The sequence below is a fragment of the Heterocephalus glaber genome, unplaced genomic scaffold, assembly GCF_053883595.1.
Source record: "Heterocephalus glaber isolate CG9 unplaced genomic scaffold, H.glaber_assembly_v1.0 deba00000122, whole genome shotgun sequence".
NCBI classification, from domain to species: Eukaryota; Metazoa; Chordata; class Mammalia; order Rodentia; family Bathyergidae; genus Heterocephalus; species Heterocephalus glaber.
Window position 1 is genome coordinate 1,976,060 of NW_028258138.1, and position 25,527 is coordinate 2,001,586.

General features: G+C 55.8%; 1 protein-coding gene across 6 annotated transcripts in view; it reads left to right on the forward strand.

Moving 5' to 3' along the window:
- The window catches only part of Trpm2 (transient receptor potential cation channel subfamily M member 2), a 52,091-nt gene that overhangs the window by 16,759 nt on the left and 9,805 nt on the right, over window positions 1-25,527 (forward strand). For 4 of the 6 annotated variants that reach the window (XM_087211043.1, XM_087211058.1, XM_087211046.1 and 1 more), the window contains 16 exons: window positions 323-384; window positions 1,622-1,822; window positions 5,366-5,468; window positions 8,340-8,461; window positions 8,691-9,038; window positions 11,462-11,599; window positions 12,000-12,201; window positions 12,385-12,530; window positions 12,969-13,081; window positions 14,114-14,327; window positions 15,255-15,373; window positions 15,754-15,886; window positions 16,108-16,279; window positions 18,583-18,766; window positions 21,149-21,330; window positions 21,505-21,637. In XM_087211043.1, coding sequence (XP_087067169.1) covers window positions 323-384; window positions 1,622-1,822; window positions 5,366-5,468; window positions 8,340-8,461; window positions 8,691-9,038; window positions 11,462-11,599; window positions 12,000-12,201; window positions 12,385-12,530; window positions 12,969-13,081; window positions 14,114-14,327; window positions 15,255-15,373; window positions 15,754-15,886; window positions 16,108-16,279; window positions 18,583-18,766; window positions 21,149-21,330; window positions 21,505-21,637 — 2,572 coding nt within the window. The remainder of the gene's footprint in view (window positions 1-322; window positions 385-1,621; window positions 1,823-5,365; window positions 5,469-8,339; window positions 8,462-8,690; window positions 9,039-11,461; window positions 11,600-11,999; window positions 12,202-12,384; window positions 12,531-12,968; window positions 13,082-14,113; window positions 14,328-15,254; window positions 15,374-15,753; window positions 15,887-16,107; window positions 16,280-18,582; window positions 18,767-21,148; window positions 21,331-21,504; window positions 21,638-25,527) is intronic. The other 2 variants (XM_087211050.1, XM_021256358.2) reach the window with 2 other exon arrangements.

Genomic DNA, 25,527 nt, shown 5'->3' on the forward strand with positions numbered 1-25,527 from the left:
CCATGGCGAGACTGCAGAGAAGAGCAGGCTGAGTGTGGTGCCCGCGGGGAGAGAGGACAGGCAGCTGGGTGCCAGCCTCCATCGGCCACAGGCCTCCCACCCCAGGAATCGAGCCGGATGGGACGGGCCACAGGGGAGAGACGAAGTGTGGTCAGGTGCCCTTGGGTGCCTGGTGAACAGGCAAACCGCCTGCCTGCTGGCAGTGGCCATCCGTAGAAGCTGCTCATTACCCATCACTTGTCCCTGAGCTGATACTGCCACACTTAGCTGGACAGGAGCCCCGGGTGGGGGAACGACCCCCTCAGTGTGTGGTCCTCCCTAGGTGTGGCCATCAAGATCCCCATCGTGTGTGTAGTGCTGGAGGGCGGCCCCGGCACACTGCACGTGCGTACTGGCGCCTTGGCGGGAGGTGGGCCTGGGGTGTTTGGCCAGAGGGCAGCGAGCTGTCCCTGGGAGGCAGAGTGAGGGAGAGCCGCAGAGTGACAGGGACTTTCCCAGGTGGGCCGGGGGCCCTGCTGGTAGCCCTGGAGTGGGAGGGTGGCTGGGCTTCAGCCTGTGTGGTACCAGATGGGCTCCAATGGGCCTGGGTGAGTAGGGGGCCCCTTGGGAAGGGGCCTGGCCCACTGTGTGTGGAGCAGACCTGTCAGGTGTTTGAGTGGCTGTTTCCGGCTGCTTCCTCCAGAACCTGCTCTGAGGTGCGTGGCTTCCTCCTCCTTCACACTGGCCGCCTCTGTCTGGCTTAGTCACTCTGCCATGGCTGGGACACAGTGCCCAGACCCACAGTTTAAGGAGGAGCGGTTGATCTGGGCTCCCAGTCTGGAGATTTCAGTCCATGTCAGCTGGCTCCAAGGCAGGGCAGCCTCTCGGAGCAGAGCTGCTCACGGCATGGCGGGCAGAAAGCAGAGAGAGAAGGAAGAGCCAGGGAGGGGACGCACACTTCCAGGCCATGCTTCCTGGGACCGCCTCTTCTAACCAGGCCTCCCCTCTTAACAGCAAGTCAGCTATGAGCCCCGTGATCCCATCACCTTTAGAAGCCTGCCTGTGTCATCTCGAGAGGCATTAGAGGGACGTCTAGATATAAGCCACCACACCCTGTTAGAGGAGCCCACGGATCTGGAGCTGTGGGTGTTTCGTTTGAGCACTGTAGAAAATGCTCCGCCCTCATGACCCCAGGAGGCGAACACAGCCCGGGCCTCCTGGCTGGCTGGGGTCCCCAGCGCTTCTTGTCTCCATCCCCACCTGAGGGCGGTGTCCCCCGGTCCTCATCCCTGAGCAGCCTCGGGCGCTGAAGACGTCTCCTGCCAGGCAGTGTGTCACGGCACACACCGGCCCCGGGCTGTCTCCTGTTCCTGGCTCCCTGGGGCTTGGTAACTCCAGGTCTGTGCAGCGGAGACGTCTGCCCATCTGTGGCAATGCCCCAAAGCCCCTCTATTCTTGGCCTGAATCAGGGGTTTATTAGGCGAGTGCCCCACAGGGTGACAGTCGTGTCCCCGTGTCCCTGGGAGCAGTGGATGTCCCCGAAGTGTGAATGCAGTGCTTCGATAGAGTCCTCCCCGCCTGGGCCACAGCTTTCGGGGCACAGGCTTGGGAAGCGTCAGTTCACGCGGGCCTGGCCTTGCAGACCATCTACAACGCCATCACCAACGGCACGCCCTGCGTCATTGTGGAGGGCTCGGGTCGCGTGGCTGATGTCATCGCACAGGTGGCTGGCCTGCCCGTGTCCGCTATCACCATCGGCCTGATCCAGCAGAAGCTGAGCGAGCTGTTCCAGGAGCTGTTTGAGACCTTCACGGAGGGCAGGGTCGTGGAGTGGACCAAGAAGGTGAGGTGACTCCTGGAGACCAGAGGGACCCGAAGCAGAGTGCTCAGTGCAGGACGGGACACTGCAGGTCAAGGGCGGTGTCAGGGGAGAGGAACCCACTGTGCTAAAGTGGTGAGGTGGGAACAGGGAGGCCCCAGGATGGCTCCAGGGCTCCAGGGCTCAGGGTGAGCAGGGGCAGCAGTGCCTGGCATGGCCTGGTCAGGCCTCACATTGTCGTAAGTGTATCTGGAATATCTCCCCAGCCCAGAGGCTGGGCTTCAGGTGCCCCATAAGCTCTGCAGGGGTTCTGTGTGAAGGACGGTGGGTGGTCACCCCTCCCCATGCCCAGAGCTCTGGCCCAGCCTGCCCCAGCCTGGGCCAGGGCAGCAGAGAGCTCCCAGCACCTGCCAGTCCTGCTGACCCGCTGTTCCTGCACCTGTCCTGTTTTCTGGCAGAATTTGGGCTGGGGTGGGAGTCTCTCTCATCCTCAGTTTCTCCCACAAGTTGTTGCCAAAGCAGTTGGTGTTGTCCTGCCCTTCACACGGCTCTTAAAGGTGAGCTAGGTGGCAGCGGGTGGCGGACACTACACACAAAGCTGCAAGTGCCTTCAGGGCGGCGTGGGGTGGCCTTGTCTCCAGTTGAGGTGATTTGGGTCCTGTGGGTGGCCAGGGTACACTGGCCACAGGCCGCAGGGGTTCACGGGACTGACCATGACAGGCCACAACTCGTGGACCGCAGGTGTCTGAGAACCTAGCCAGGATGTGGGCTCTGGCTGGTCAGTTAGGAAGCAGTGGCTCTGTGACCGGGCACCTCGGGGTGCATGGTGACCTTGTTTTAGCTTTCTCGAGGGCTCAGGGAGGCCTCGTTCGGTGGTCCGTGAGATTGTCCATGATTTGTCCAGCGGGAAAATAACATGATTCCGCATGGGCTCAGGGGTTTGTGATGCCACCAGCTGTAGCCCGGCCTCAGCCCCCTTGCTTCCTTCCTCACTGCCGCTGGACCCATCAGGCAGACAGGGGCCTTTTCCAGCTAGATAATGCATTATTCAGGCAGTTCTCAGAACTGGATCTAGTCTGCTGCTGTCCGAGGTGCTTACTTTGTTTCCAGTCCACTCTCGGTTGTCAAGTCCAGGCCCTGAAAGCGGTGTTTGGGACAAACCCATCTCATCTGGTGAGGGGGGCCAGGTGCTGTGATTCTCGCCACATAGGCATGACCAGGCCATTCCTTCCATAGCCTCAGGGGTGGGTCTGCCTGGGGCGATGGCCTCAGGTGTGGCCATGGGGATGAGCACTTGCTGGGGTTGTCGCACAGCAGCCCGAGCCGGGGGCCAGCAGTGGGTGGGCTGCTTTCAGCATGGCTGCTCTCATGGGGAGAGAGGGTGTGGAAGCTTCTTTCGGGATCAGTAGGAAGTCTGCAGCAAGATGCAATTGTGCAGTGCCCACCTTGGTCACAGGATGAAGGCGTTTGAGGGAGGAGCAGGCACAGCTGCTAGGATGTGTTAAAATAGGCCGCAGATAGGCAGTAGATAAGTGGGTGAACAGGTGTGTGTATGGATGGATACATGGATAGATGGATGATAGCTAAATAGACGGCCAATGGATAGGTACACGGGTGGATAGATAGTTGTTGGGTGGATGGGCAGATGGAGAGAGGGATAGATGGATAGATATATGGACAGATGGATGGATAGACAGGTGGATACATGTATAGATGGACAGATACATGTATACATGGATGGATACATGTATAGATGGACAGATACATGTATAGATGGATAGACACATGTATAGATGGGTAGATACATGTATAGATGGACAAATACATGTATAGATGGATGGATACATGTATAGATGGACAGATTCATGTATACATGGATGGATACATGTATAGATGGACATATTCATGTATACATGGATGGATACATGTATAGATGGACGGATACATGTATAGATGGATAGACACACGTATAGATGGGTAGATACATGTATAGATGGATGAATACATGTATAGATGGATAGACACATGTGTAGATGGACAGATACATGTATAGATGGATGAATACATGTATAGATGGGTAGACACATGTATAGATGGAAGAATACATGTATAGATGGATGAATACATGTATAGATGGATAGACACATGTATAGATGGATAGACACATGTATAGATGGATGAATACATGTATAGATGGATAGACACATGTATAGATGGAAGAATACATGTATATATGGGTAGACACATGTATAGATGGAAGAATACATGTATAGATGGATAGACACATGTATAGATGGGTAGACACATGTATAGATGGAAGAATACATGTATAGATGGATGAATACATGTATAGATGGATAGACACATGTATAGATGGGTAGACACATGTATAGATGGAAGAATACATGTATAGATGGGTAGACACATGTATAGATGGATGAATACATGTATAGATGGATAGACACATGTATAGATGGACAGACACATGTATAGATGGATAGACACATGTATAGATGGACAGACACATGTATAGATGGATGAATACATGTATAGATGGATAGACACATGTATAGATGGAAGAATACATGTATATATGGGTAGACACATGTATAGATGGAAGAATACATGTATAGATGGATAGACACATGTATAGATGGGTAGACACATGTATAGATGGAAGAATACATGTATAGATGGATAGACACATGTATAGATGGGTAGACACATGTATAGATGGAAGAATACATGTATAGATGGATGAATACATGTATAGATGGATAGACACATGTATAGATGGAAGAATACATGTATATATGGGTAGACACATGTATAGATGGAAGAATACATGTATAGATGGATAGACACATGTATAGATGGGTAGACACATGTATAGATGGAAGAATACATGTATAGATGGATGAATACATGTATAGATGGATAGACACATGTATAGATGGAAGAATACATGTATATATGGGTAGACACATGTATAGATGGAAGAATACATGTATAGATGGATGAATACATGTATAGATGGATAGACACATGTGTAGATGGACAGACACATGTATAGATGGACACATACATGGATGGATGCATAGATGCGTGGGTGAAAGGAAAGCTAGCTAGACACAAACATGGACAGATATGTAGAGACACAGATGTGTGGGTGGGTAGATGATGGACACACAGAGGTGGGAGGATAGATATCGGGATGGGTGATGGAGAGATATACAGACAGGTAGGCAGGTGGGTGAGGAATGGCTGGCGCTCAGGCAGGAATCCCAGGAGGAGAAGCCTCACACTGAGCCATGCTGGATGTCCAGCAGACACCGTGTCGTCATCAAGGGGAGGATTCTTCACACTAGGCCATGTCCTCCCCCTGTAGACCACTGTCGGTCCTTAGGTGCTGTCGTCTTTACTAGTTGAGGTGAGAGGAGGTGGATGGTGTTCCGGATACCAGGGCAGGCGGAACTTGTGCTCCAGGGGTCTGTGTTGGGGCCTGGGCTTTCTGAGCAGGACATTGGCACAGCATGTTGTATCTCACTTGGGAAATGTTTGTTGCAGATCCAGGACATTGTCCGGAAGCGGCAGCTGCTGACTATCTTCCGGGAAGGCAAAGACGGTCAGCAGGATGTGGATGTGGCCATCCTGCAGGCCTTGCTGAAAGGTGAGGGCCAAGGGGAGTGGGCATGTGGGGGTGAAGCCAGAATGCAGCGCTGGGGAGGAGGAGCCCACCCTGGGGTGGCACAGTCCCTTCTGTTGGACACACTGGATGGTGGGCAGCTGGCGTGGGCCATGTCATCTCCGCCTCCTGCCATCCATGAAGCCCAGCAAAGCCCTGGTAAGATGCATTGAGAGACCACTCTGAGACACACGGTGACCAAGCGTTCAAAAGCCAAAGACGGTCTTGATCAGTAAGGACCAATGTTCTACTAGGGCTCCTCAGCACCATTATCTGCAGCTGCTCACCACAGGCAGTGAGTGGGATGAGGTATCCAGAGCACTAAAGAAAACTGTCCACGAGAATCCCGCATCTGGTGAAACTGTCCTTCAGAAGGGCAGCCCCAGATAGAGCAACGCTCAGGGAGCCCCCTGCCACCAGATCTGACCCCGTGATCTCCAGGGAGACGTGGGGGATGGAAGGACACCAGGCGGTGACTCAGAGCCTAGGATGCAGCGAAGACCTCAGCATGGCAAATGCACGGGCAGTTGTAAAATCTAGTGTCACTGCCACAGTGGTTTATAACTGCAACTTTTTGCTTTAAGAGATTATTACATTAAAAACTATTAGTCTACAAGGGAGTATTGTAGCTGCACACTTTGTTTTCTGTTTAATTTAAGAGGCTAATACATTTCAAGGAGTTACCAGTTTTAGGGCACATGAGGTATAAACATGTAATTTTGTGACATTAACAACTGAAAAGAGTGGGTAAGAACAGTTAAAAGAGCAGAGTTTGTATATGTTATGCTGTGTGCTTCATGCAGTGAAGTTAAGCGGATGCAAATTCAAATTAGAGGGTTATAACTTTAAGATATTTGATGTAATCCCCATGGTAACCACAAAGACACCAGCTAAAAGAATATACACAAAAAGGAATTTACACATTTCACTATAGTGAGACTTGGTGGCCGAGCCCTTGCCTAGCATGCATGCGGACCCGGGTTTGAGTCCCAACACTGCACCTTAAAATCAGCTAAGCACAGAAGAGGACAGTAATGCAGGAAATGAGGAACAGAGAAAAAGCTGTGAGACATATAGAAAATAAATAACTAAATGACAGAAATAAGTCCTTATCAGTAGTGACTTTAAGTATAAATGGTTTAAGCTCTTCAATCAAAAGAGAAAGACTGGCAGAACAGAAAAACACTGTTCACCTCTGCACTGTCTGCAGGAGACTCACTTTAGATCCAAATAGATTGAAAGCAGAAGGATGGGAAACGATATTCCGTATAAATAGTAACCAAAAGAGAGCAGTGCTGGAGGGGCGGGTGCTGTTTTGCACGTTATGAATGTGTTTGATACCACTGAACTGTGCGTAGTAAGATGACTGAGATGCTAAGTTTTATGCCCTGTGTCTTTGACCACACAAAGAGTTTCACACAGTGCAATGGGACATTAGATCCCCCCGCGTCTTGCTCCTGTCAGTACGGTGGGTTTTTTGGCACCGGGGATCGAACTCAGGACCTTGGGCTTGCGAGGCAGGTGGTGGAACCATTGAGCTAAATCCCCAGCCCCAGTGTGGTGCTTTTGAGATGCACTCGTGTGATTGTGTGTCACAGTGGTGTTCCCTCTCACTACTGAGCAGTAGAGTGTCCTCTTGTGAAGTTTGTGAGTATACAATTTACTTCTCCATTCAGCTATGGGCAGGCAGGGTGTTTCCAGTTTGGGGCTATTGGAAGGAAGCCGCTATTGTCATTTCTCTTGGGACGATTATCTAGGACTGGAATTACTAGTTTTTATGTTTGCAAGCAACTGCCAAACTGTTTTCCAAAAAGATTGTACCATTTGACCTTTCTGCTGCATGGATGATAGTTCCAGTTTCAACACATCCTTGCCAACACTTGGTGTTGTCTTGGCCTTTTGGCCATCATAGTGTGGTTTGGAGTTGCATTTCCTTGTTGACTAATGATGTGGAGCATTATTTCATGGGATCTTCTGGCCTTTTTTCCATCTTTTTGGTGCATGTCTTTTATACCCACTTTAATTTGCTTATTTGTTCTCCTACTGAGTTGTAGGCATTCTTTGTATATACTGTTACTATTCTTTTGTTGTGTGTATATCCATTGGTAATATCTTTCCTTGCTTTGTGGCTCATGTCTATTTTTTTCAAGATGTCTTTAAAAAGTCGAAGGCTGAAGTTTTAATGAAGTTTAATTTTTAAATTTTTCTTTTATGGCTCGTTTTTTCTGTGTCCTATCTAAGAAACTCTATCTATCTCAGGGCCACAGATACTTGCTCCTGCTTTACTGTAGCAGCTTTATAGACACAGTTCTGTGTTCAGGTCTGGGGCCAACCTCTGATGGGCTTTTGTGTGTGATGTGAGGAAAGGTCAAATTTCTTTCTGTCCTCTCCAAACAGCAACCCATGATTCAGAAGTTAAACAGGAAGAGTAGAAGGGCTAGGGTGGAATCCTCATTCTGAGGACCTGGGCCAGGTGGCTGCTGCAGTGAGTAGAGAATCGAGGGCAAAGAAGGAGTGTCTTGGCTTTCGGAATTCTGAATTTTGAATGTCAATGTAAAGCACTGCCTCTCAGAGCCCCATGTCTTCTTTAAATGGTGAGCTCTTTCCTTCGTTGCTGCCCACCTGTCACAGGGGGTGTGGCATGGCCAGGAGGTGGGGACGTGGGGTGAGCTGCAGCGACGACTGGAATCCTGACATTCTCTAACCCTGACACGAGAAATGCTTCCCCAAGCTGGCCATCAACGTGAGGCCGCCACACCTGGGTGCTTGGTTTGCTGCTTTCAATCACTGAGGGGCGGAGTGACCACCATCCCTGAGCTCTGGCTTGAGCGCTCACACTTGCCCTGTCACCTGCAGCTTCGCGGAGCCAAGACCACTTTGGCCACGAGAACTGGGACCATCAGCTGAAGCTGGCAGTGGCGTGGAATCGCGTGGACATCGCCCGCAGCGAGATCTTTACTGATGAGTGGCAGTGGAAGGTTGGCATCTCGGGCGCCCCAGGGTGGACATGTGGGCCTGTAGGAGCCTTACCTTGGGAGCCAGGGCAGCTGGGGTCCTCTGCCGAGGCCATGTCCTGTCCTTGGGGATGGTGACCTGGGTGGGTTCCATCTGTGCAGATGAAGAGGGCAGCGGCCCCTGCAGGCTCCCTGGGGTCCACGCTCTGCGGCGGTGGCCCTGAGTGGCAGCCACCCCACAGTATTCTCTCAGCCCTCAGACCTGCACCCCACGATGACAGCCGCACTCATCTCGAACAAGCCGGAGTTCGTGAAGCTCTTCCTAGAGAATGGGGTCCAGATGACGGAGCTGGTGACCTGGGACACGCTGCTCTACCTGTACGAGAACCTGGAGCCCTCCTGCCTCTTCCACAGCAAGCTGCAGAAGGTGCTGGCCGAGGAGCGCCTGGCCTGTGCGCCCACCGCGCCCCGCCTGCAGATGCACCACGTGGCCCAGGTGCTGCGTGAGCTCCTTGGGGACTCCACGCAGCCACTGTACCCCCGGCCCCGGCACGGCGACCGGCCTCGGCTCTCGCTGCCTGTGCCCCACATCAAACTCAACGTGCGTGCTGGTGACGAGGCTGAGGGGTGGGATCTGCGTCCTCAGACCACTTTGTGTTGATTGGCTGTTATCTTTATCAGACAAGAGGTCTGCTCCCTGCCTTAGGCTGAGTGGCCATGTGACTGGCCACACACAGGTGGCTGCACAGAAATCTTTGCTCATAGTCAGAGCTCGCGCGCCAGCAGGGGTAGTTCCTGGTGAGGCTCCAGCTCCTGACTGCAGGTGGCTGCCTCTCACCCCCTTGCTGTCCTCAAGAAGCAGCAAGAGATCGATTGATCATCCCGGGTGCTTCTTCCTCTTGTAAGGAGACAGTCCTGTGGGATTAGGGCCCACCCAGCACCTCATTGCATCTTAATGACAAGGTGTAATCAAAAAATACTGTGAACATCTAAATTTTTAATATTACATAAAAACATATTTCCGTTAATCCTCCCCAAAATGCTCTCCCTCACTTCACACACACTCATCCCATCTTTCTTTCCCTTCCTGCAGCAGCTCTGGAGCCCTCTTTCCTGAGTGTCTTTAGCTGCACTGTCCTGTCTGCCTTGATGCCCTGAATGGATTCAAAACATTTCCCTGTCATGGTCATTTTGACTCTGGGGAAGAGGCGGAAGTCACACGGTGCCAGATCCGGTGAATGAGGTGGATGAGGACCTAGTGTCGTGTTTCTATGAGCCTGCTTTTCTGTTGGGTGTGGTCAGCAGCAGCATTCACCATTCTTTTGATCACATTTTGTAAAGATGCTCAGCAAAGAGGGCTCCAGAGCTGCTGCAGGAAGGGGCCAGTTGATGAGATGAGTGTGTGGGAAGCGAGGGCAGGATTTTGGTCACATCTTAGGCCTCCTAGCAGGCTCCATCTCCAAACCTCCAGGCATACTGCAAATCAGGGCTTCAGTGTAGGAATTTTAGGGAACACACTTCAGCTCTTAACACTCCTTCTTCTAGAAATTATAAAAGTAGAAAGCATTTCAAGGGGCATCAACCTCCTGCTTTGGTCCTGCTCCCCACGTGTCCTCCATGTTCCCATCCTTGGGGAGGAGGCACCCCAGCCCTGCCTGTGTGAGATATGCAGCCAGGCCTGGTGGTGGCCGCAGGAGGGGGTGCTGAGTGGCTGAGGATGAATTGGCTTTTGTGTGTGTGTGAAACTCATGTGAGAGCATCAATCCTGACCCAGCTAAACCGTGAGAGGACTCATCTGGGCTTCTTTGACTTAAGAATCTAGTGAACCATTTTCATCAACTTCCTGAGAGTGAAACACACTTTTATCTCTGTTTTGAATCTCAACTTGAGAGCAGGGCAGTCTAGGTCCATATGGTGCTGGATTCTGCCAGTGGTTTTGGGGTTTTTGCATCAGCATGTGAAGCTTTTGGTTGTAGTTTATTTGGGGTGCTTTATTCATTGAGTTCCATATCAATTTATGTTGGCTCTGTGGAAACCGCTGGGGAATTTCTTTCTTTCTCTACTCTGGAAGTTTTATGTGGCTGGAGTAGACTGCTTCCTTCTAGCTTGAAATTTCTTCTGTGAGCTCATCAGGGCCCAGTGCCTTTTTTGGTGTAGCAGTTCTGGTAATTGTTTTGTCCTTATTGTTTCTGTTTAGGTTTTCTACGTCTTGGAAGATCACATTTGGTTTTGCTTTTTTTTATGCTAGAAAATTTTCCATTTCTCCATGTTCTCCAGTCTGTCCTCTGACCCAGGCAAGTGATGCCTGACTTCTGACAGAGACACTGTGGTGGCTGGCTTTTGTATAGTCATAGTTCTGTTCTGGTTTCAGGGTGTTGATGGAAGTTTCCCAGCAGAACATGCTTGGGAAGGCCTAGAGCAGGAGTTCACACTTAACCGTGTCTGCAGTTTCAGAAGATTAACTGTTCTTCTTTTACGAGGATAAGCTTTCAGAAAGTTCTGAGGAGCACCTGCAGGAAGCGTGACTTTGCATGTGACATGGGAAAGGTGTCCCCACCTTTGGGGATTGTCTTTGGGCCATTGGAGAGCATGTCTGCTCAGCTGGTACATGCTGCTGTGTGGGCTGTCTGGGCTGAGTGGGGCCCTGCTGCTCAAGTGAACCCTTACAGCCCCTTGGGTGGCTCCATATGCAGGAGACATGGTGTGAGGTCCCCTCCAGAGCTCATAGCCACAGGTTGGTGCACCCAGCTCTCTAGCATTCAATGCATTGGCAAAGGTGTTGATCGGATATGACTGAGGAAGCTTACCGGGTGCCTGGCATGTGGCAAGGGAGAAGTGGATCGAAGGGTGCACCCTCTCTAGATGAGTCTAGATGTCTCCAGGATGGTGGTTTTCAAACTACAGTGTGCCCAGTAGAATGACCTAAAATGCTGCTGACAAGGTGGGCAGGCCTGTGACCCTGCTCCCCCTAACTCTGACAGTAGGGCGGCCTCTGTGGGACTCAGACTGTCCATTACTCACCAGGTGCAGGGCGTGAGCCTTCGGTCCCTCTACAAACGTTCTTCGGGCCACATCACCTTCACCATGGATCCAGTCCGGGACCTTCTCATCTGGGCCATTGTTCAGAACCGTCGGGAGCTGGCGGGCATCATCTGGGCTCAGGTAATGAAATCCCCTTCTCCGCAGAGGTGAGGGCATGTGGGCCTGCAGCCAGCAGCCAGGCAAGTGGGCTGTGGAAGGTGGGAGTGGTGTCTGCAATGCTGTCCAGGGCTCAGTGCCCATAACGCTGGAGGACATGGGACTTAGCCCTAGGAGGTCTGCCATGTGAACTCTTCCTGTGGTTGTATCCATGCCGACTTATGGGGAGTACCGTCCCTGTGGCCCTCCAGGTCCTGGAGGACCAGCACATGTGTTGGGTTCATGCTGTCCCTTAGGGAGACTATGGGGCAGATGGCTCCCATCTCTCCATCAGGTGGGACATGGCTGTCAAAAAGCAGTGACATACAGGGGCCACGGAAGCCAGTGCCTGGCCTGTCTGAGGTCTCTGCTTTCCCTGGCCCAGCCAGTGTGCAAGTTCTGGGCAGGCCAACCCTGGCTGGGCCCTCCAGGTCCTCACCGGCACCTGTGTCCCCAGAGTCAGGACTGCATTGCAGCCGCACTGGCCTGCAGCAAGATCCTGAAGGAGCTGTCCAAGGAGGAGGAGGACACGGACAGCTCAGAGGAGATGCTGGCTCTGGCGGATGAGTACGAGCTCAGAGCTATTGGTGAGTCCAGCCCTGGGTCTCAGCCCATGTCCTGTCACTGGGGCCTGTGCTCTCGGGCCTGGTGTTAGGGCATCAGCCTCACCCTTGCCCATCTGGACCATGCCCCACCTCTGTCTGGGGTGCCCCAGGGCTCAGTGGCTGTCAACTGCCGCTCTGACATCCCCCGATCTTCCTCCTCCCCAGGAGTTTTCACTGAGTGCTACCGGAAGGACGAGGAGCGGGCTCAGAAGCTGCTCACCCGAGTATCAGAGGCCTGGGGGAAGACCACCTGCCTGCAGCTGGCCCTGGAGGCCAAGGACATGAAGTTTGTGTCTCACGGGGGCATCCAGGTGACCTCCCACGGCCCTGCTTCTGGTATCAGGTGCTCGGGAGTTTGTGGGATGGGTGCAGCCTCTGGTTCACACAGACGCACAGGGCCCACCCTGGTGCAGGTCCTGGGTGGCCAGGGATGGCACCTGGCCTATGGCCACAGCCCCTGCTGGAGACACAGAGAGGAAATGGCCTTGATCGAAGCAGGCAGCTGGCGTGCAGTGGAGGCAATGGCAGGGGTCCCCTAGGCAGCCCCAGGCCCATGTCAGCTCTGTCCCCACAGCCCACAAGGGATGGGACAGTTCCCTCCTGGGGCTCCCACAGCAGGCCTGGCACAAGTGAACCCCCCTGAAACACTGGGGTCTCCCAGAGCACGGCTTTGCGCTATGACCTGGTTGCCAGGCCTCCCCGTCAAGGGGTCTGCTGGTGCCCCTCTCCTGAGCCCTCCCCGTCCACAGGCCTTCCTGACCAAGGTGTGGTGGGGCCAGCTGTGTGTGGACAACGGGCTGTGGAGGGTCATCCTGTGTATGCTGGCCTTCCCGCTGCTCCTCACTGGTCTCGTCTCCTTCAGGTGCCTGGGTTGGGGCGGGGGGCAGCTGGGCGCGGGGACCTCCTCTCCCTGGGAACCCTGGGCCCCGCGGTTGTGCCAGGATCCTGGACTGGGAGAGAGACGGTGGGCAGGAAGTGCCACCATGCCCCCAGCACTGGCCGTGGGTTGAGCGCTGCCTGCCGTGCCCCCAGCACCCCGCTGTCCCTGGGTCCTGAGAATGGGGAGGGCGGCTCACACGGGGCCCTAGTGCCACTGAGCTGCTGGTGCTAAACGTGGCCGCGTGGGGACAGCAAGCCAAGGCCGAGGGCCACCCTGCTCCCCTGCTATGGCGCCCCGGCCGGGTGCACTGCTCCTCCTGGCAGAAGGAGGCGCTGGCCCAGCCTCCTCAGAAGCACAGTGGGGCTGTGGGCACTGGCGGATGTACCTAGGGGCTGGGCGGAGGTTCTGGTCCCCTGGGAGCCCAGGGACAGATCTGAGGCCCCGGCCCAGGTGGCCCTCCGTCGAGCCCCGCCTGTGGCTGGCAGGCCGAATGCTCGCCCTCCTTCGTGGGCTCTGGCAGCTGGAGACACGGGCTCGAGCTGCTGCCAGTGCTCAGCATCAGGGAAACTGAGGCACAGAGGTGCATTTCGGGTGCCTCTGTGTGCAGAGCTACAGCTGCTCCCCCAGCAGTCCCCGTGCTAAGAGTACGTGGGTCAGCACCATCCCGGTCAGCCTGACCCCCGGGGAGGACAGTGAGGACAGGTGCCCCACTTGTGGGGACAGTGCCAGGAGCTCTCAGGCAGGGCCTGGCCGGGCTGCCTGTGTTCAGTTCAGTCAGTCCTTGGTGGAGCCGTGACATCCATGGCCCTGGGCCGGATGTGAGAGACTGACCCTTGAGTCCCCGCCACGGTGGGCCACGTGGCTGCGTGTAGGGCTCTGGGGTCCACGGGACCCGATAGATGAGGCCCTCGTGCTGAGCCTCCCGGAGCTGGCGTGTGGCCTGGGGTGGCAGAGGTCTGTGGCCCTCACCGTGGCCCTCACCGTGGCCCGCCGTGCGTGCCGCCCCGCCCACAGGGAAAAGCGGCTGCAGGCCCTGGGCGGCCCGGCCCGAGCCCGCGCCTTCTTCAGCGCGCCGGTGGTCGTCTTCCACCTGAACATCCTGTCCTACTTCGCGTTCCTCTGCCTCTTCGCCTACGTGCTCATGGTGGACTTCCAGCCCACGCCATCCTGGAGCGAGTGCCTCATCTACCTGTGGCTCTTCTCCCTGGTGTGCGAGGAGATGCGGCAGGTGCCCCCCCCCGGGCCCCTGGGAGTGGGTGCCCTCTCTGCGGGGGGCCCGGGCCGCACCCCTGCCGCCCCTCCCTGCCCCCAGTTCTCAGTGCTTCCTGGAAGCCTTGTCTGGTCCCCCAGAGTGGGCGCCCTCATGGCCACGTCAGGTTCGGCCCTTTGCCAGAGGACTCACAGGCTGGCCGAGAGCCATGGCACTTGGCTGCGGTTGCTCAGCGACAGTCTGTGTGTGCTCCGGGCTGCCCCCAGGGCCCGGCTGAGCCCCGAGTGCCAGTGTGTCTCCCGGGAGGCAGGGCGGGGCCGGCTGCCCTCAGGGCGGGAGGGGGCTCAGAGGGAGGTAGCCGTGCCTCACTCACCTCTGCTCCCTGAGCTTACAGACTCTAGCTGCAGCTAGAGAGCCAGCTTCCGGAGGTGACCACCTGCCTGCTGGGAGGACCCTGGCGAGGCACCGAGAGACTGGGCCAGGAGCCAGGGCCAGGGCGGTACCCCTCCTGGGGTCTCTGTGACCCCAAGCCCAGCCTCACTGGGGCTGCCCTGCAAAAGGAAGTTGTGCCCTTCTCCTGAGTCTGCCTCGGACGCAGGGAAGGGACCTGGTTGATTCTTTGGGTCATCTGCCCCTAACCCTGCAGCCGGGTGCCAGGGGGCAGGCAGGCCACACAGGGGTCATGTGGCTCCCACTTCAGAGAGGAGGGGCTTCCCAGCACACGTGCACATGCATGCCCACACACGCATGCGCACAGGTGCTTATCCTGCAGGGGTCCCCGGGTCCGAGAGCACTGGCTGCCTGAGCCCCGCTCCAGCTTCCCCCTGGTCCTGTGGGCAGCACCAGCTGCCTGGTCCCCCTCTCCTGTCCGTCCGCCCTCTGCCCACCCGCCTTTCCCCCACTGAGGAGTGTGGCGGTGACGATGAGTCCCTGACTCCCCAGTAGCTCTTCTACGACCCTGACGAGTGCGGGCTGATGAAGATGGCGTCCCTGTACTTCAGCGACTTCTGGAACAAGCTGGACGTGGGCGCCATCCTGCTCTTCATCGCGGGGCTCACGTGCCGGTGAGCGGCGACTGTCCAGGGAGCTCATGGCCGGGCTCTGCTCTGAACTGCAGGCTGCCCAATCGCTTCTCGGCCTTTTGGCTAAGATCAAGTGAACTGCAGGCTGCCCCTGTCTTTGCCCGTTCCTCTTGGGTCACTTCCTGTCTGCGATGGCGTCGTGGATCTGGGAGGCCTTGGTCCTCCTGTCCACAAGGTGGGGGAGCCTGCCCAGGCCTCCTTGTGTCTTGCGATGACCCAGGGCCTGATGTCCTGCTTGAGGCTGGCCTTCTGGAGGTTCTGCCCCGGGTCCCCCAGCTTGGGCACGCTGGGGTCCCCCAGAGCGAGCTGCAGGCTGCCTGCTGAGCCAGTCCTGAGTGCTGTCCCTGCCCTGCCGGCCGCAGGCTCATCCCGGCAACACTGTACCCCGGACGTGTCATCCTCTCCCTGGACTTCATCATGTTCTGCCTCCGCCTGATGCACATTTTTACCGTCAGCAAGACGCTGGGGCCCAAGATAATCATCGTGAAGCGGATGGTAAGGCCCGAGTGAAGCCCACGACGGTCCGGTCTGGTGCCTGTCTCTGTGCCACCTCCTCCAGGGGTCTCCCTTGCCCTCTGGCCTCCGCTCCCTGTCCCTAGCTCCTTCCTCCGGGTCCTCTGGGTGCTCCCCACGCCATGGGCAGCTGTGACTTCCCCCGTGGTTGCTGGGCGCGGTGGTGGAGAGGGACAGTGCAGCCGGGCGCCTCCTCTCTGCAGATGAAGGATGTCTTCTTCTTCCTCTTCCTCCTGGCGGTGTGGGTGGTGTCCTTCGGGGTGGCCAAGCAAGCCATCCTCATTCACAACGAGAGCCGCGTGGACTGGATCTTCCGCGGGGTCGTCTACCACTCCTACCTTACCATCTTCGGGCAGATCCCGGCCTACATCGATGGTAGGAGCCGGGGTGCTGGCAGGCTGGGAGCCTGAGAGCTGTCCTGGGAGCCCGGCTGCGATGTGCTGAGGCCAGAGGCCAGCGGGGGTGGTCCGGGGTGCTGGGGTCTGCTGGCAGCCCCAGCATTAGAGGCCACCTGTCCTGCTGTCCCCGACACTGTAGTGGGAGCTGCCCCTCACCTCCTCACCCACTGGAGAGAGCTCTGTTTGCAGAGAGATCGAGTGAGATGGCATCCTTGACACACACTTTACCTGTGTAAAGTGCACGCGCCAGCGGCTTTTGGAGTTTCACAGGAGCTAATTTTATTGCATTCACTGCTCCCCCCCACCCCAGACAGCCCTACCCATCCACAGCCACGCCCGTGTTCCTCACCTCGGCCCTAAGCAGCTGCCAGTCGGCGTCCTGTCCACACGTACTTGCCCTTCCTGCACACCTCACGTGGCTCGGACCACGTCACAGGGCGTCCTTAGGGGTGTGAGGGAGGTTCGTCCATGCAGTGGCACGGTGGTGGTGAACCTTTAGAGGTTTCAGTGATACAGACGGCCCGCTGCCACTGTTAGCGCGAGCAGAGCTTTGGATTGCTCAGTGATATTTCATCGCACGGACACACCGTATGCTTACTTATTCCTAAGCTGATGGACGTTTGGGTTGTTTCCAGTTTTTGGCTGCTGTGAACAGTAGTGCCATGAAGGGTGATTTGTAAGTTTTTGTGTATGTGTTTAACATTTTGAGGAATTGTGCCCCTTCGCAGTATTCTTGATGGCAGCGTCTGAGGATTCCAGCGTCTCCCCAGTCTCCCCAACACTTGTGGTTGATTTTTATTTTATTTATTTATTTTTTGGTACTGGGGATCAAACTCAGGACCTTGTGCTTGCAGGCAGATGAGGCACCACTGAGCCACATCCCTGGGCCTATGGTTGATTTTTATTTATTTTTAAATTTTATTTTTGGTACCGGGGATCGAACTCAGGACCCTGCGCTTGGGAGGCAGGTGGCGGAACCACTGAGCTAAATCCCTGGGCCTGATTTTTAAAATTACAGCTGTGCTAGTGGGTGTGAGGGAGGTCTCACTGCGGTTTTGATTAGCGTGTGTCTCCAGTGATTTGCAGTGTTAAACTTCTCATGTGCTTCTTGGGGCCATTTCTGTGTCTTTTCTTTGGAGAAATATCTTTTCTTACCCTTTGTTCATTTTCCCTTGTTTTTTTAGTATTGAATTGTAAGGGTTTTTTATGTAAAAATACCAGACCTTTATCATATAGATGATTTGTAAGTTCTTTCTGTTTTTACATGGGCTGTCTTTTCATTTTCTTCATGAAAAAACACTTTCTTTGAAGCACAGCAGTTTTTAACTTTGATGAAGTATAACTCATGAATCTTTTAAAAAATCATTTATACTTTGAGTATCGTATCTGAGAAACCATTGCCTAACCCAAGACCATACAGATTGCTGCCTATGTTTTAAAAAATTTTGCAGTGTTTGCTCTTTCTTTTGGCCTTTGATTCATTGTGTGATTTTGGTATATGGTGTGAGGCAAGTGTCATGTTTTTGCATGTGGATATCCAGTTGTCTCAGCATTATTTGTTGACAAGGCTGTTCTTTCTCCTTGGAATATCCTAGCATTCCTTTTGAAAGTCAGTTGACAATTAATGTCAGGATTTGTGTCCAGCTATCAGTCCTATCCCCTTTCGGTATGTCTGTCCCACGCTGGCACCTCACTGCCGTGGTTTCTGTAGCTTTACACTAGCCTTTAAAAAATTGGAAAGGCTGAATCCTTCAGCCTAGTTCTTTTTCCAGGTTGCTTTAGCTTCTGAAACCCTTTAGTTCACATATATTTTTGACTCAACTTACGCCAAAAAGGCACCAGGTATCTTCTTACTTATTTAGATCTTCGATTGATTGCAACAGTGTTTTGCAGTTTTTAATGTATAAATCTCACATGTTTGTTAAATTTACTCCTACCTATTTCATTCTTTTTCATGCTATTGTCAATTTTTTCTTTGGAAATCCTTTCCCACCAAATGAATCCCCCAGGTTGGAACCCACCCTGCTGACGACGGGGGCCTTGAGACGTGGCCCCGGTGGGATGCGGGGGTCCTGTGTGGGCACCGTGCGGCCTGGGGCAGCCCTGACTCCGGGCTTCCCTGGCAGCCGTGGTGGCGGAGCTTCCTGTTGGACTTGGGTCTCCGTGTGCAGGCGGCCAGGCCCGTGGGGCTCCTTGGCGGTGGCCAGTGGCTGAGGTCCCTTCTAGCCAGCACTCTCATGACTGTCTCACCTTGGCTCTTCCACCCCACTCCCCACTCAGGCGTGAATTTCGACCTGGAACACTGCAGCCCCAACGGCACAGACCCCTACAAGCCCAAGTGCCCCGAGAGCGACACGACACAGCAGAGGCCCGCCTTCCCCGAGTGGCTCACGGTCATCCTGCTCTGCCTCTATCTGCTCTTCACCAACATCCTGCTGCTCAACCTCCTGATTGCCATGTTCAAGTGAGCACCGGGTGTGGCTGGCAGAGGACGTGGCCTGAGCCAGGGGGCCGGCGTGCCCGTCACCCGAGGCACTGCCTGGCATCCTGGCAAGAGCGTGCACGGCCACTCCTCCCTGGTCACTGCTTGCCGGCCTGTCCATGTCACTGCCCCGGGGGCTGACGGTGCCACACGTGTCCTGCTCAGCTGTGGTGGTTGCTGTGGGTTGCTGGCATCGGCCTCGTTCTGTGTGAGCAACGGCAAGAGCGCTCATTGCTCTGCCGCGAAGGACCTGTGGCAGTGGCTGCCCAGGGACCCTAACCCCTCCCCATCCCGAGGGCTCCTCCTGTGTCCCCACCCCTGGACGCATTCCTGTGCCTCTTGTCCACCTCTGTGCTGAGCTGAGACCTTCTTGAGGCTTGTTTTTCTGGGGTTCCAGTCCATCTCTGGATAGCCGTGCCTGCTTCTCCCACAGTTAGGGGCTCATGTGTCATCTACACAGGGTTTGTACATGCATGTCTTAGTCACTTTCCTTCTTACTGGGACAGAATTCCTGAGCTCCACACCTTAAGGGAGGAGAGATTTACTTTCGCTCACAGTGTGTGGAGGGTTCAGTCCGTGGTCGGCTGGCTCCCAGTTGGGCAGCACAGCTGAGGGGCCTGTGGAGGAGAGCTGCTTACGGCATGGAGGACAGGAAGCAGGGTGAAGGGAGGGGCTGGGGAGGGGGAGGGGGAGGGGGAGGGACCCTCCCAGGCCACGCCCCAGGGGCTGGGTTTCCCACCAGGCCCTGCCTCCTAACAGCGAGTCAGCTATGAGCCCCATGATTTAATCACCTTCCCACAGCGCCCCTCTATGTGCCCACGAGGCTCTTAGGGGACATAGATGTAACCAGAACAATGAGCATCCACCCTCCCCGGGCATCATTTGTAGGTGGCATCCAGAGGGGCCCCACAGAGCAGATGCACCTCGTCCCCTTGTGAGGATCAGTGCCCCAAACACGTCCACACCCTAATGAGGAGAACCTGTGGATATGGGGCCTGAAGTGGTAACAGGGCCTTTGCCGATGGGATTAAGTTAGGGGTCTGAGGTGGGAGATGGTCTCGGATGGCCCGGGGGTCCAGCGCCAGCATGGGGGTCTGTGTGAGAGGGAGATGGGAGATCTGATTCGAGTCAGAGTCTGGGGACAGTGCCACAGCCGAGCGACCCAAGCCTCGAAGAGGAACGGCCTTGTGACACTTTGGTGTCAGCCCAGAACCTGGAGAGAACAAATCTGACTCTTTAGGGTTGTGGTGATTTGTTAGTGCAGCGATAGGAAACGAATGCAGTAGCTACTCCTCTGGAAGTTCCTAGCTTTTCTTTAACTCTTTGGTGCTCTGAAACCTCTCATCTTGCTAGAACTTTGAGGCTTTGCTGTGGTCTGTCCTGCTGGCTGTGTGGACATTGTTTTCTTGGGCCTGAGGACATCCCGTGAGTAAAAGTGTCAGGTCTCCTGATAGCCGGGAGGGACCAGGCTCTGGAGCCCCCCTTACACTTCTGTAGGTGGACTTTTTGTTTTGAGAGAGGTGGGTTTTTGAGACAGTGCCTCACTATGTGTTCCAGGCTGGCCTTGAACCCACTATATAGCCTAGGGTGGTCGAATTTGTGATGATCCTCCTGCCTCAGCCTCCTGAGTGCTGGGATGACAGGTCTTCCATAGATTATAAACTTGAATCGAAGACAGCTCTGTGGCCACAAAGCAAGAGGCAGGAAAAGGAGGAGCCATGGAAGCAGGAGTCCCAGGCATTCGGGCCGGGTCCTGGCAGCCCCTGGTGTTGTGCCCCTGGAGGCCCTGTAATTCAGACCCCTTCAGAGCCTCCCCTCAGCCTCTGCAACAGATTCCAGGGCCCACAGCCTTTGAAAACCACCCCCTGCTGGTTTGGTTAGGCGCCAGCCTCCCTCTGGTTGCAGGGCCCCAGGGTGGTCCTTTTGCCTTAATGTGCTCTGATGAGTGCTGTGCCCTAGAGCTGGGACTAGGGGCCCGGCGCGGTGGGGTGACCCTGTCCCCAGGCAGGGACACCGAGGGGCCGGGTGACCTGCCACCCCTCCTCTGCTCTGTCTCTGCCCAGGCCCGTCCACCTCTCACACCTGAGCCCGCGGGAGGGGAGCCCAGCCTGGTCCTGCGTTTGTGGGAACTGACCCAGTGTTGTCCCCGCACCAGTGCCTTAGCGAGGCGCCGAAGCCCACAGGGCCTGTGTCCTCCCCTCGGCTCCCCTCCCGGCGCAGGGCATCTTGCCTGTCTCACCCATGCGAGTCGAACTGGCTTCCCGGGCAGCTGCTTCTGCGGTCTTGGGGTCCCCAGGTGCGGGCCGTGGGTGGTGTCGGTCCCTGCACGCCTGCCGATGCCGTGTCCCTCCTGCCTCCCGCCAGCTACACGTTCCAGCAGGTCCAGGAGCACACGGACCAGATCTGGAAATTCCAGCGTCACGACCTGATCGAGGAGTACCATGGCCGGCCGCCTGCGCCGCCCCCACTCATCCTGCTCAGCCACCTGCAGCTGCTGGTCAAGAGGCTGGTCCTGAAGGTCCCCGCCAAGAGGCACACGCAGCTCAGTGAGCCCACCGCCCTGCGTCCCGGGGTGCGGTCCAGGCCACCTCAGGCTGCAGATGGGGACCCTGGGCGGTGTGCGGCTCCCTCTGGAACCCCGGTGACCACATGGGCTGCTGCTGCCCTTCCTCGGGGCCCCGGGGTGCCAGGGGAGCTCAGGTCCCTCTGTCAACCAACAGAGAACAAGCTGGAGAAGAACGAGGAGGCAGCCCTGCTGTCCTGGGAGATCTACCTGAAGGAGAACTACCTGCATAACCAGCAGCACCAGCACCACCAGCGGCCGGAGCAGCGGATCCAGGACATCAGTGAGAAGTGCGAGGGCTGCGCCCCTGCACCCCATGGGCTAAGGGTGGCCGTCATGGGGCCCAGGCCTACCCAGCAGGCCCCCGGTCTGGCACACCCAGGGTCTGGCACACCCCGCGTGGGAGGGAGAAGGGGACTGGACTGTAAGCTAGCGTGTCGGGGTCTGCCCTGTGGTCACTGCTGTCACTACCTTGGCCCCCTGCAGACCCCCAGGCCTGTATCCAGTGGCTGACCCAAGGCCCCTGCGGTCCTAGGAAGGCTGGGCCTGCAGATGCAGGAGGGGCAGAGGCCGGAAGGGAAGCTCGGGGGCCAGGGGAGTGCAGATCCCCTCACAGGATACCATGGAGTGTGCGCACATGTGGAGCTCAGGGCCATTCTGAGAGTGGCTGCCCATGAGCTGGCTGGGGCCCGACCTGGGGCCCGGTGACATCAGCACCATCCCCGACCCATCTTCCTGCCTGCTTCCTTCAGGGGCAAGGGCTGTGACGGGGCAGCTCTCTCTGCTGCCTTCTCTGCCCAGACCCTCAGGCATGGTGGGTGACAGGAGCGGGAGCTGGCTGCTGGTCCCGATGTCAGTGTCCCACTGGGGCAGACCCTGGGCTCCCCAGTGAGTGAGGGGGTGCAGAAAGGGTACAGCGCCACCTGGTGACGGCAGCTCCTGCCTGACAGGATGCTGTGGGCAAAGGAGAGGCTGACGGCAGTGATGAAGAGAGACAAGGCAGTGGTGGTGGTTGGGGTGGTGGTTGGGTCGTGGTTGGGGTCGTGGTTGGGGTGGTGGTTGGGTGGTGGTTGGGTTAGTGGTTGGGTGGTGGTTGGGTGGTGGTTGGGGTGGTGGTTGGGTTAGTGGTTGGGTGGTGGTTGGGTGGTGGTTGGGGTGGTGGTTGGGTTAGTGGTTGGGTCGTGGTTGGGGTCGTGGTTGGGGTGGTGGTTGGGTCGTGGTTGGGTCGTGGTTGGGGTGGTGGTTGGGTGGTGGTTGGGGTGGTGGTTGGGGTGGTGGTTGGGTGGTGGTTGGGTGGTGGTTGGGGTGGTGGTTGGGTCGTGGTTGGGTCGTGGTTGGGGTGGTGGTTGGGTGGTGGTTGGGGTGGTGGTTGGGGTGGTGGTTGGGTGGTGGTTGGGTTAGTGGTTGGGTGGTGGTTGGGTGGTGGTTGGGGTGGTGGTTGGGGTCGTGGTTGGGGTGGTGGTTGGGTGGTGGTTGGGTTAGTGGTTGGGTGGTGGTTGGGTGGTGGTTGGGGTGGTGGTTGGGGTCGTGGTTGGGGTGGTGGTTGGGTGGTGGTTGGGTGGTGGTTGGGGGTGGTGGTTGGGTCGTGGTTGGGTCGTGGTTGGGGTGGTGGTTGGGGTGGTGGTTGGGTGGTGGTTGGGTGGTGGTGATGATAGTGAAGGTGGTGAGGATATCGATGATGGTGGTGGTGGTGGTGGCGGGCACAGAGGCGAGGACCTTGCCAGTCCAGTGCATAGTTAAAGCTGCTTCTATCTCTCACGCTGGGTGAGCCACACACAGCTGTCCTGTGTGCCTCAGTCTGGACACAGTGCCATCCATTTAAGCCTTTGGCCTTGCTGCCTCCCTCCCTTCAGATGCTGCTTCCCTAGAGGTCTCCCCTGCCTCCATCCACTCTGTCCACAGAATCCTCCCTCCCCAAATCCTGATGTTGGTCGGTTTGTGGGTTTGTTGTAGGGTTGGTGGATTTATCCTTTGGTAGGTTGATGGGTTCATGGATGAGTTGATTGGTTAGTAAACTGGTGGGTTATTGGTTGGTTGGTGGGTTTGTCTTTGGGGTTGGTTGTTTGGCTTGTTGTAGGGTTATGAGTTTGTCCATTATGTAGTTGGTGGGTCCCTTGGTGGGTTGGGTTAATTTTTGTTTTGGTACCAGGGATCGAACCTAGGACCTTGTGTTTGTGAGGCAGGAGGCAGAACCACTAAGCTAAATCCCTAGCCCTGGGTTGGGTTAATGTTTATCTGCTCCCTCCATGGAGATGTGAGCTCCACAAGAGCAGGAACAGAATTCTTCAGGTTTCCAGCAGTCTCTGGGACCTGGGGGAGGCGTGGACCTGGCAGATACTCCTCAGGGGTGTGGAGTTCTGGTCCCAGCCTGATAGGACTGCAGGAGGTGGGGTGTGGTCTCAGCCTGCTTTCTCCTGATGTTCCACCTCAACCTTCCAGCTGGAGAGGACATGCTGGGCTCTGTGTCACACCTGGCCACCTTCTCTCACTGGTTGTGGCCAAGAATGCTGTGATCAATGACCCTACCTGGTGTCATTTGACTTTAAACAGTGGTCATGCCCAGGGCCCAGATGCGGGGGAGCAGTGCCCAGGTGTCAGGATGGCCTGACACAAGCCCTGGAGCTGGCATTCTAGTTGGGAAGGTGCAGTCAGTGGGAAGTTCTGAGGAGCAGGACACTGAGGGCCCCTAGAGGCCCAGCACTCTGACCGCGTCCTCCTCCTTAGTCCTCTGGCAGCAGGAAGTGTTGTCATTTACGCCATCCTACCATGGAGAGAAGAGGCTCTGGAAAGTGAGAGGTTGAACTGGCACACGGTGCAGCCCGGATTTGAGCGCCAGCCCCAGCTTGGCTGTGTGTCCGTTTCTGCAGACACAGTGATGACCACCTGTCCTCACCTCCTGAGACTGTTGCTCTAGGATGTGTTTGTAGCTGGAATGGAACTGCTGTGACATTTTAAAAGCTCCTGGTTATGTGTCTAGGAATCTTTAACCACAGTGAGCATGCTGCAGTCGATAAGATCTTGCAAAACACAGGGCAATGGGGAAGTGATGAAATAACTCGGTGGCTCTTACGAAGGTCTCAGCCCTGGCTGCCTCCTCCGGGTGGGTCCAGCAAGGGGTCCAAGGTCCAGGGAGGTGCCCTGGCACGAGGCGTGCCAGGCCCTCACAGCATGGCAGCCAGGCCGAGCTGACCAGGCTGGAGGTCTGGTCTCTGGAGCGCTCTGCCTGCAGACCTGGGCAGCTCACAGCTCAGGGTGACTGAGTCCCAGGGGCCCACGGATGCTGCAGTAATCGTCCTGGCATATTCGCAAAGCTGTGTGGGAAGACAAGGCAGGGGCTTGTGTGGGATGGAGCAATCGATTGTGTGGGCAAAGGTAAACCCACAGGCCCTCAGGGCAGCCAGGCCGCTCCCTCCCTCCAGCTGACTGTCAAGTGGGTCACTTCCCCAGGAACGCTTACTGGTTGTTACAGTGGTTGCTTTCTTTATTACGAATGAACGTGGTACAGGTGGCACCAAAGGGAAAAGGAAGTAAGGAAACCCTGGGCAAAATCAGACCAGCTTTGGACAGGTGTTGGCCTATTTTAACTACAAACACAGCAGGCCATGGTTGGCAGAAGCTCATGTTTTGTTTTGTTTATTTAATTATGAAAAATTTTTTGGTTTTTTGAGACAGGGTCTTATTATATGGCCCAGGCTGGCCTTGAACTTGTGGAGATGCTTCTGCCTCAGCCTCCTGATTTCCAGTGTTATAGGTTTGCGCTACCACACTGGACTAGAAATCTATAGGCGTGAGCAAAGCAAGACAAAAACAAATTTTTACCCAGAACCAGCACCCCTGCCCCAAACCACCCAGCTGTTCCGGAAGCTACCTTGTGCCCTGTGATTTGAGGGGCAGAATGCGTGGTTCACCACCCTGTGGGCAGGCACGGTGAGCCAGCTCAGGTGTCTCTCTCCGGACACCCTCTGGCAGACCATCACCTGGCTCTGGGAGCCTAAGCTGTCCCTCTGCTGTGACATCTTCCCTTTTGGGGACACTGAGGGCTTTCGTTCTGTAGCACGTCAGACAGTCTTCCGGGTTAAGAGAAGGTGACTGGTGTCCAGCTGATGCGGAGCCTGGGCTGCCGGGTCTGGCGGGGTCGTCTCCAAGCAGGCGTCGTGTCCCTAAGAGTCCCAGGGCCCCC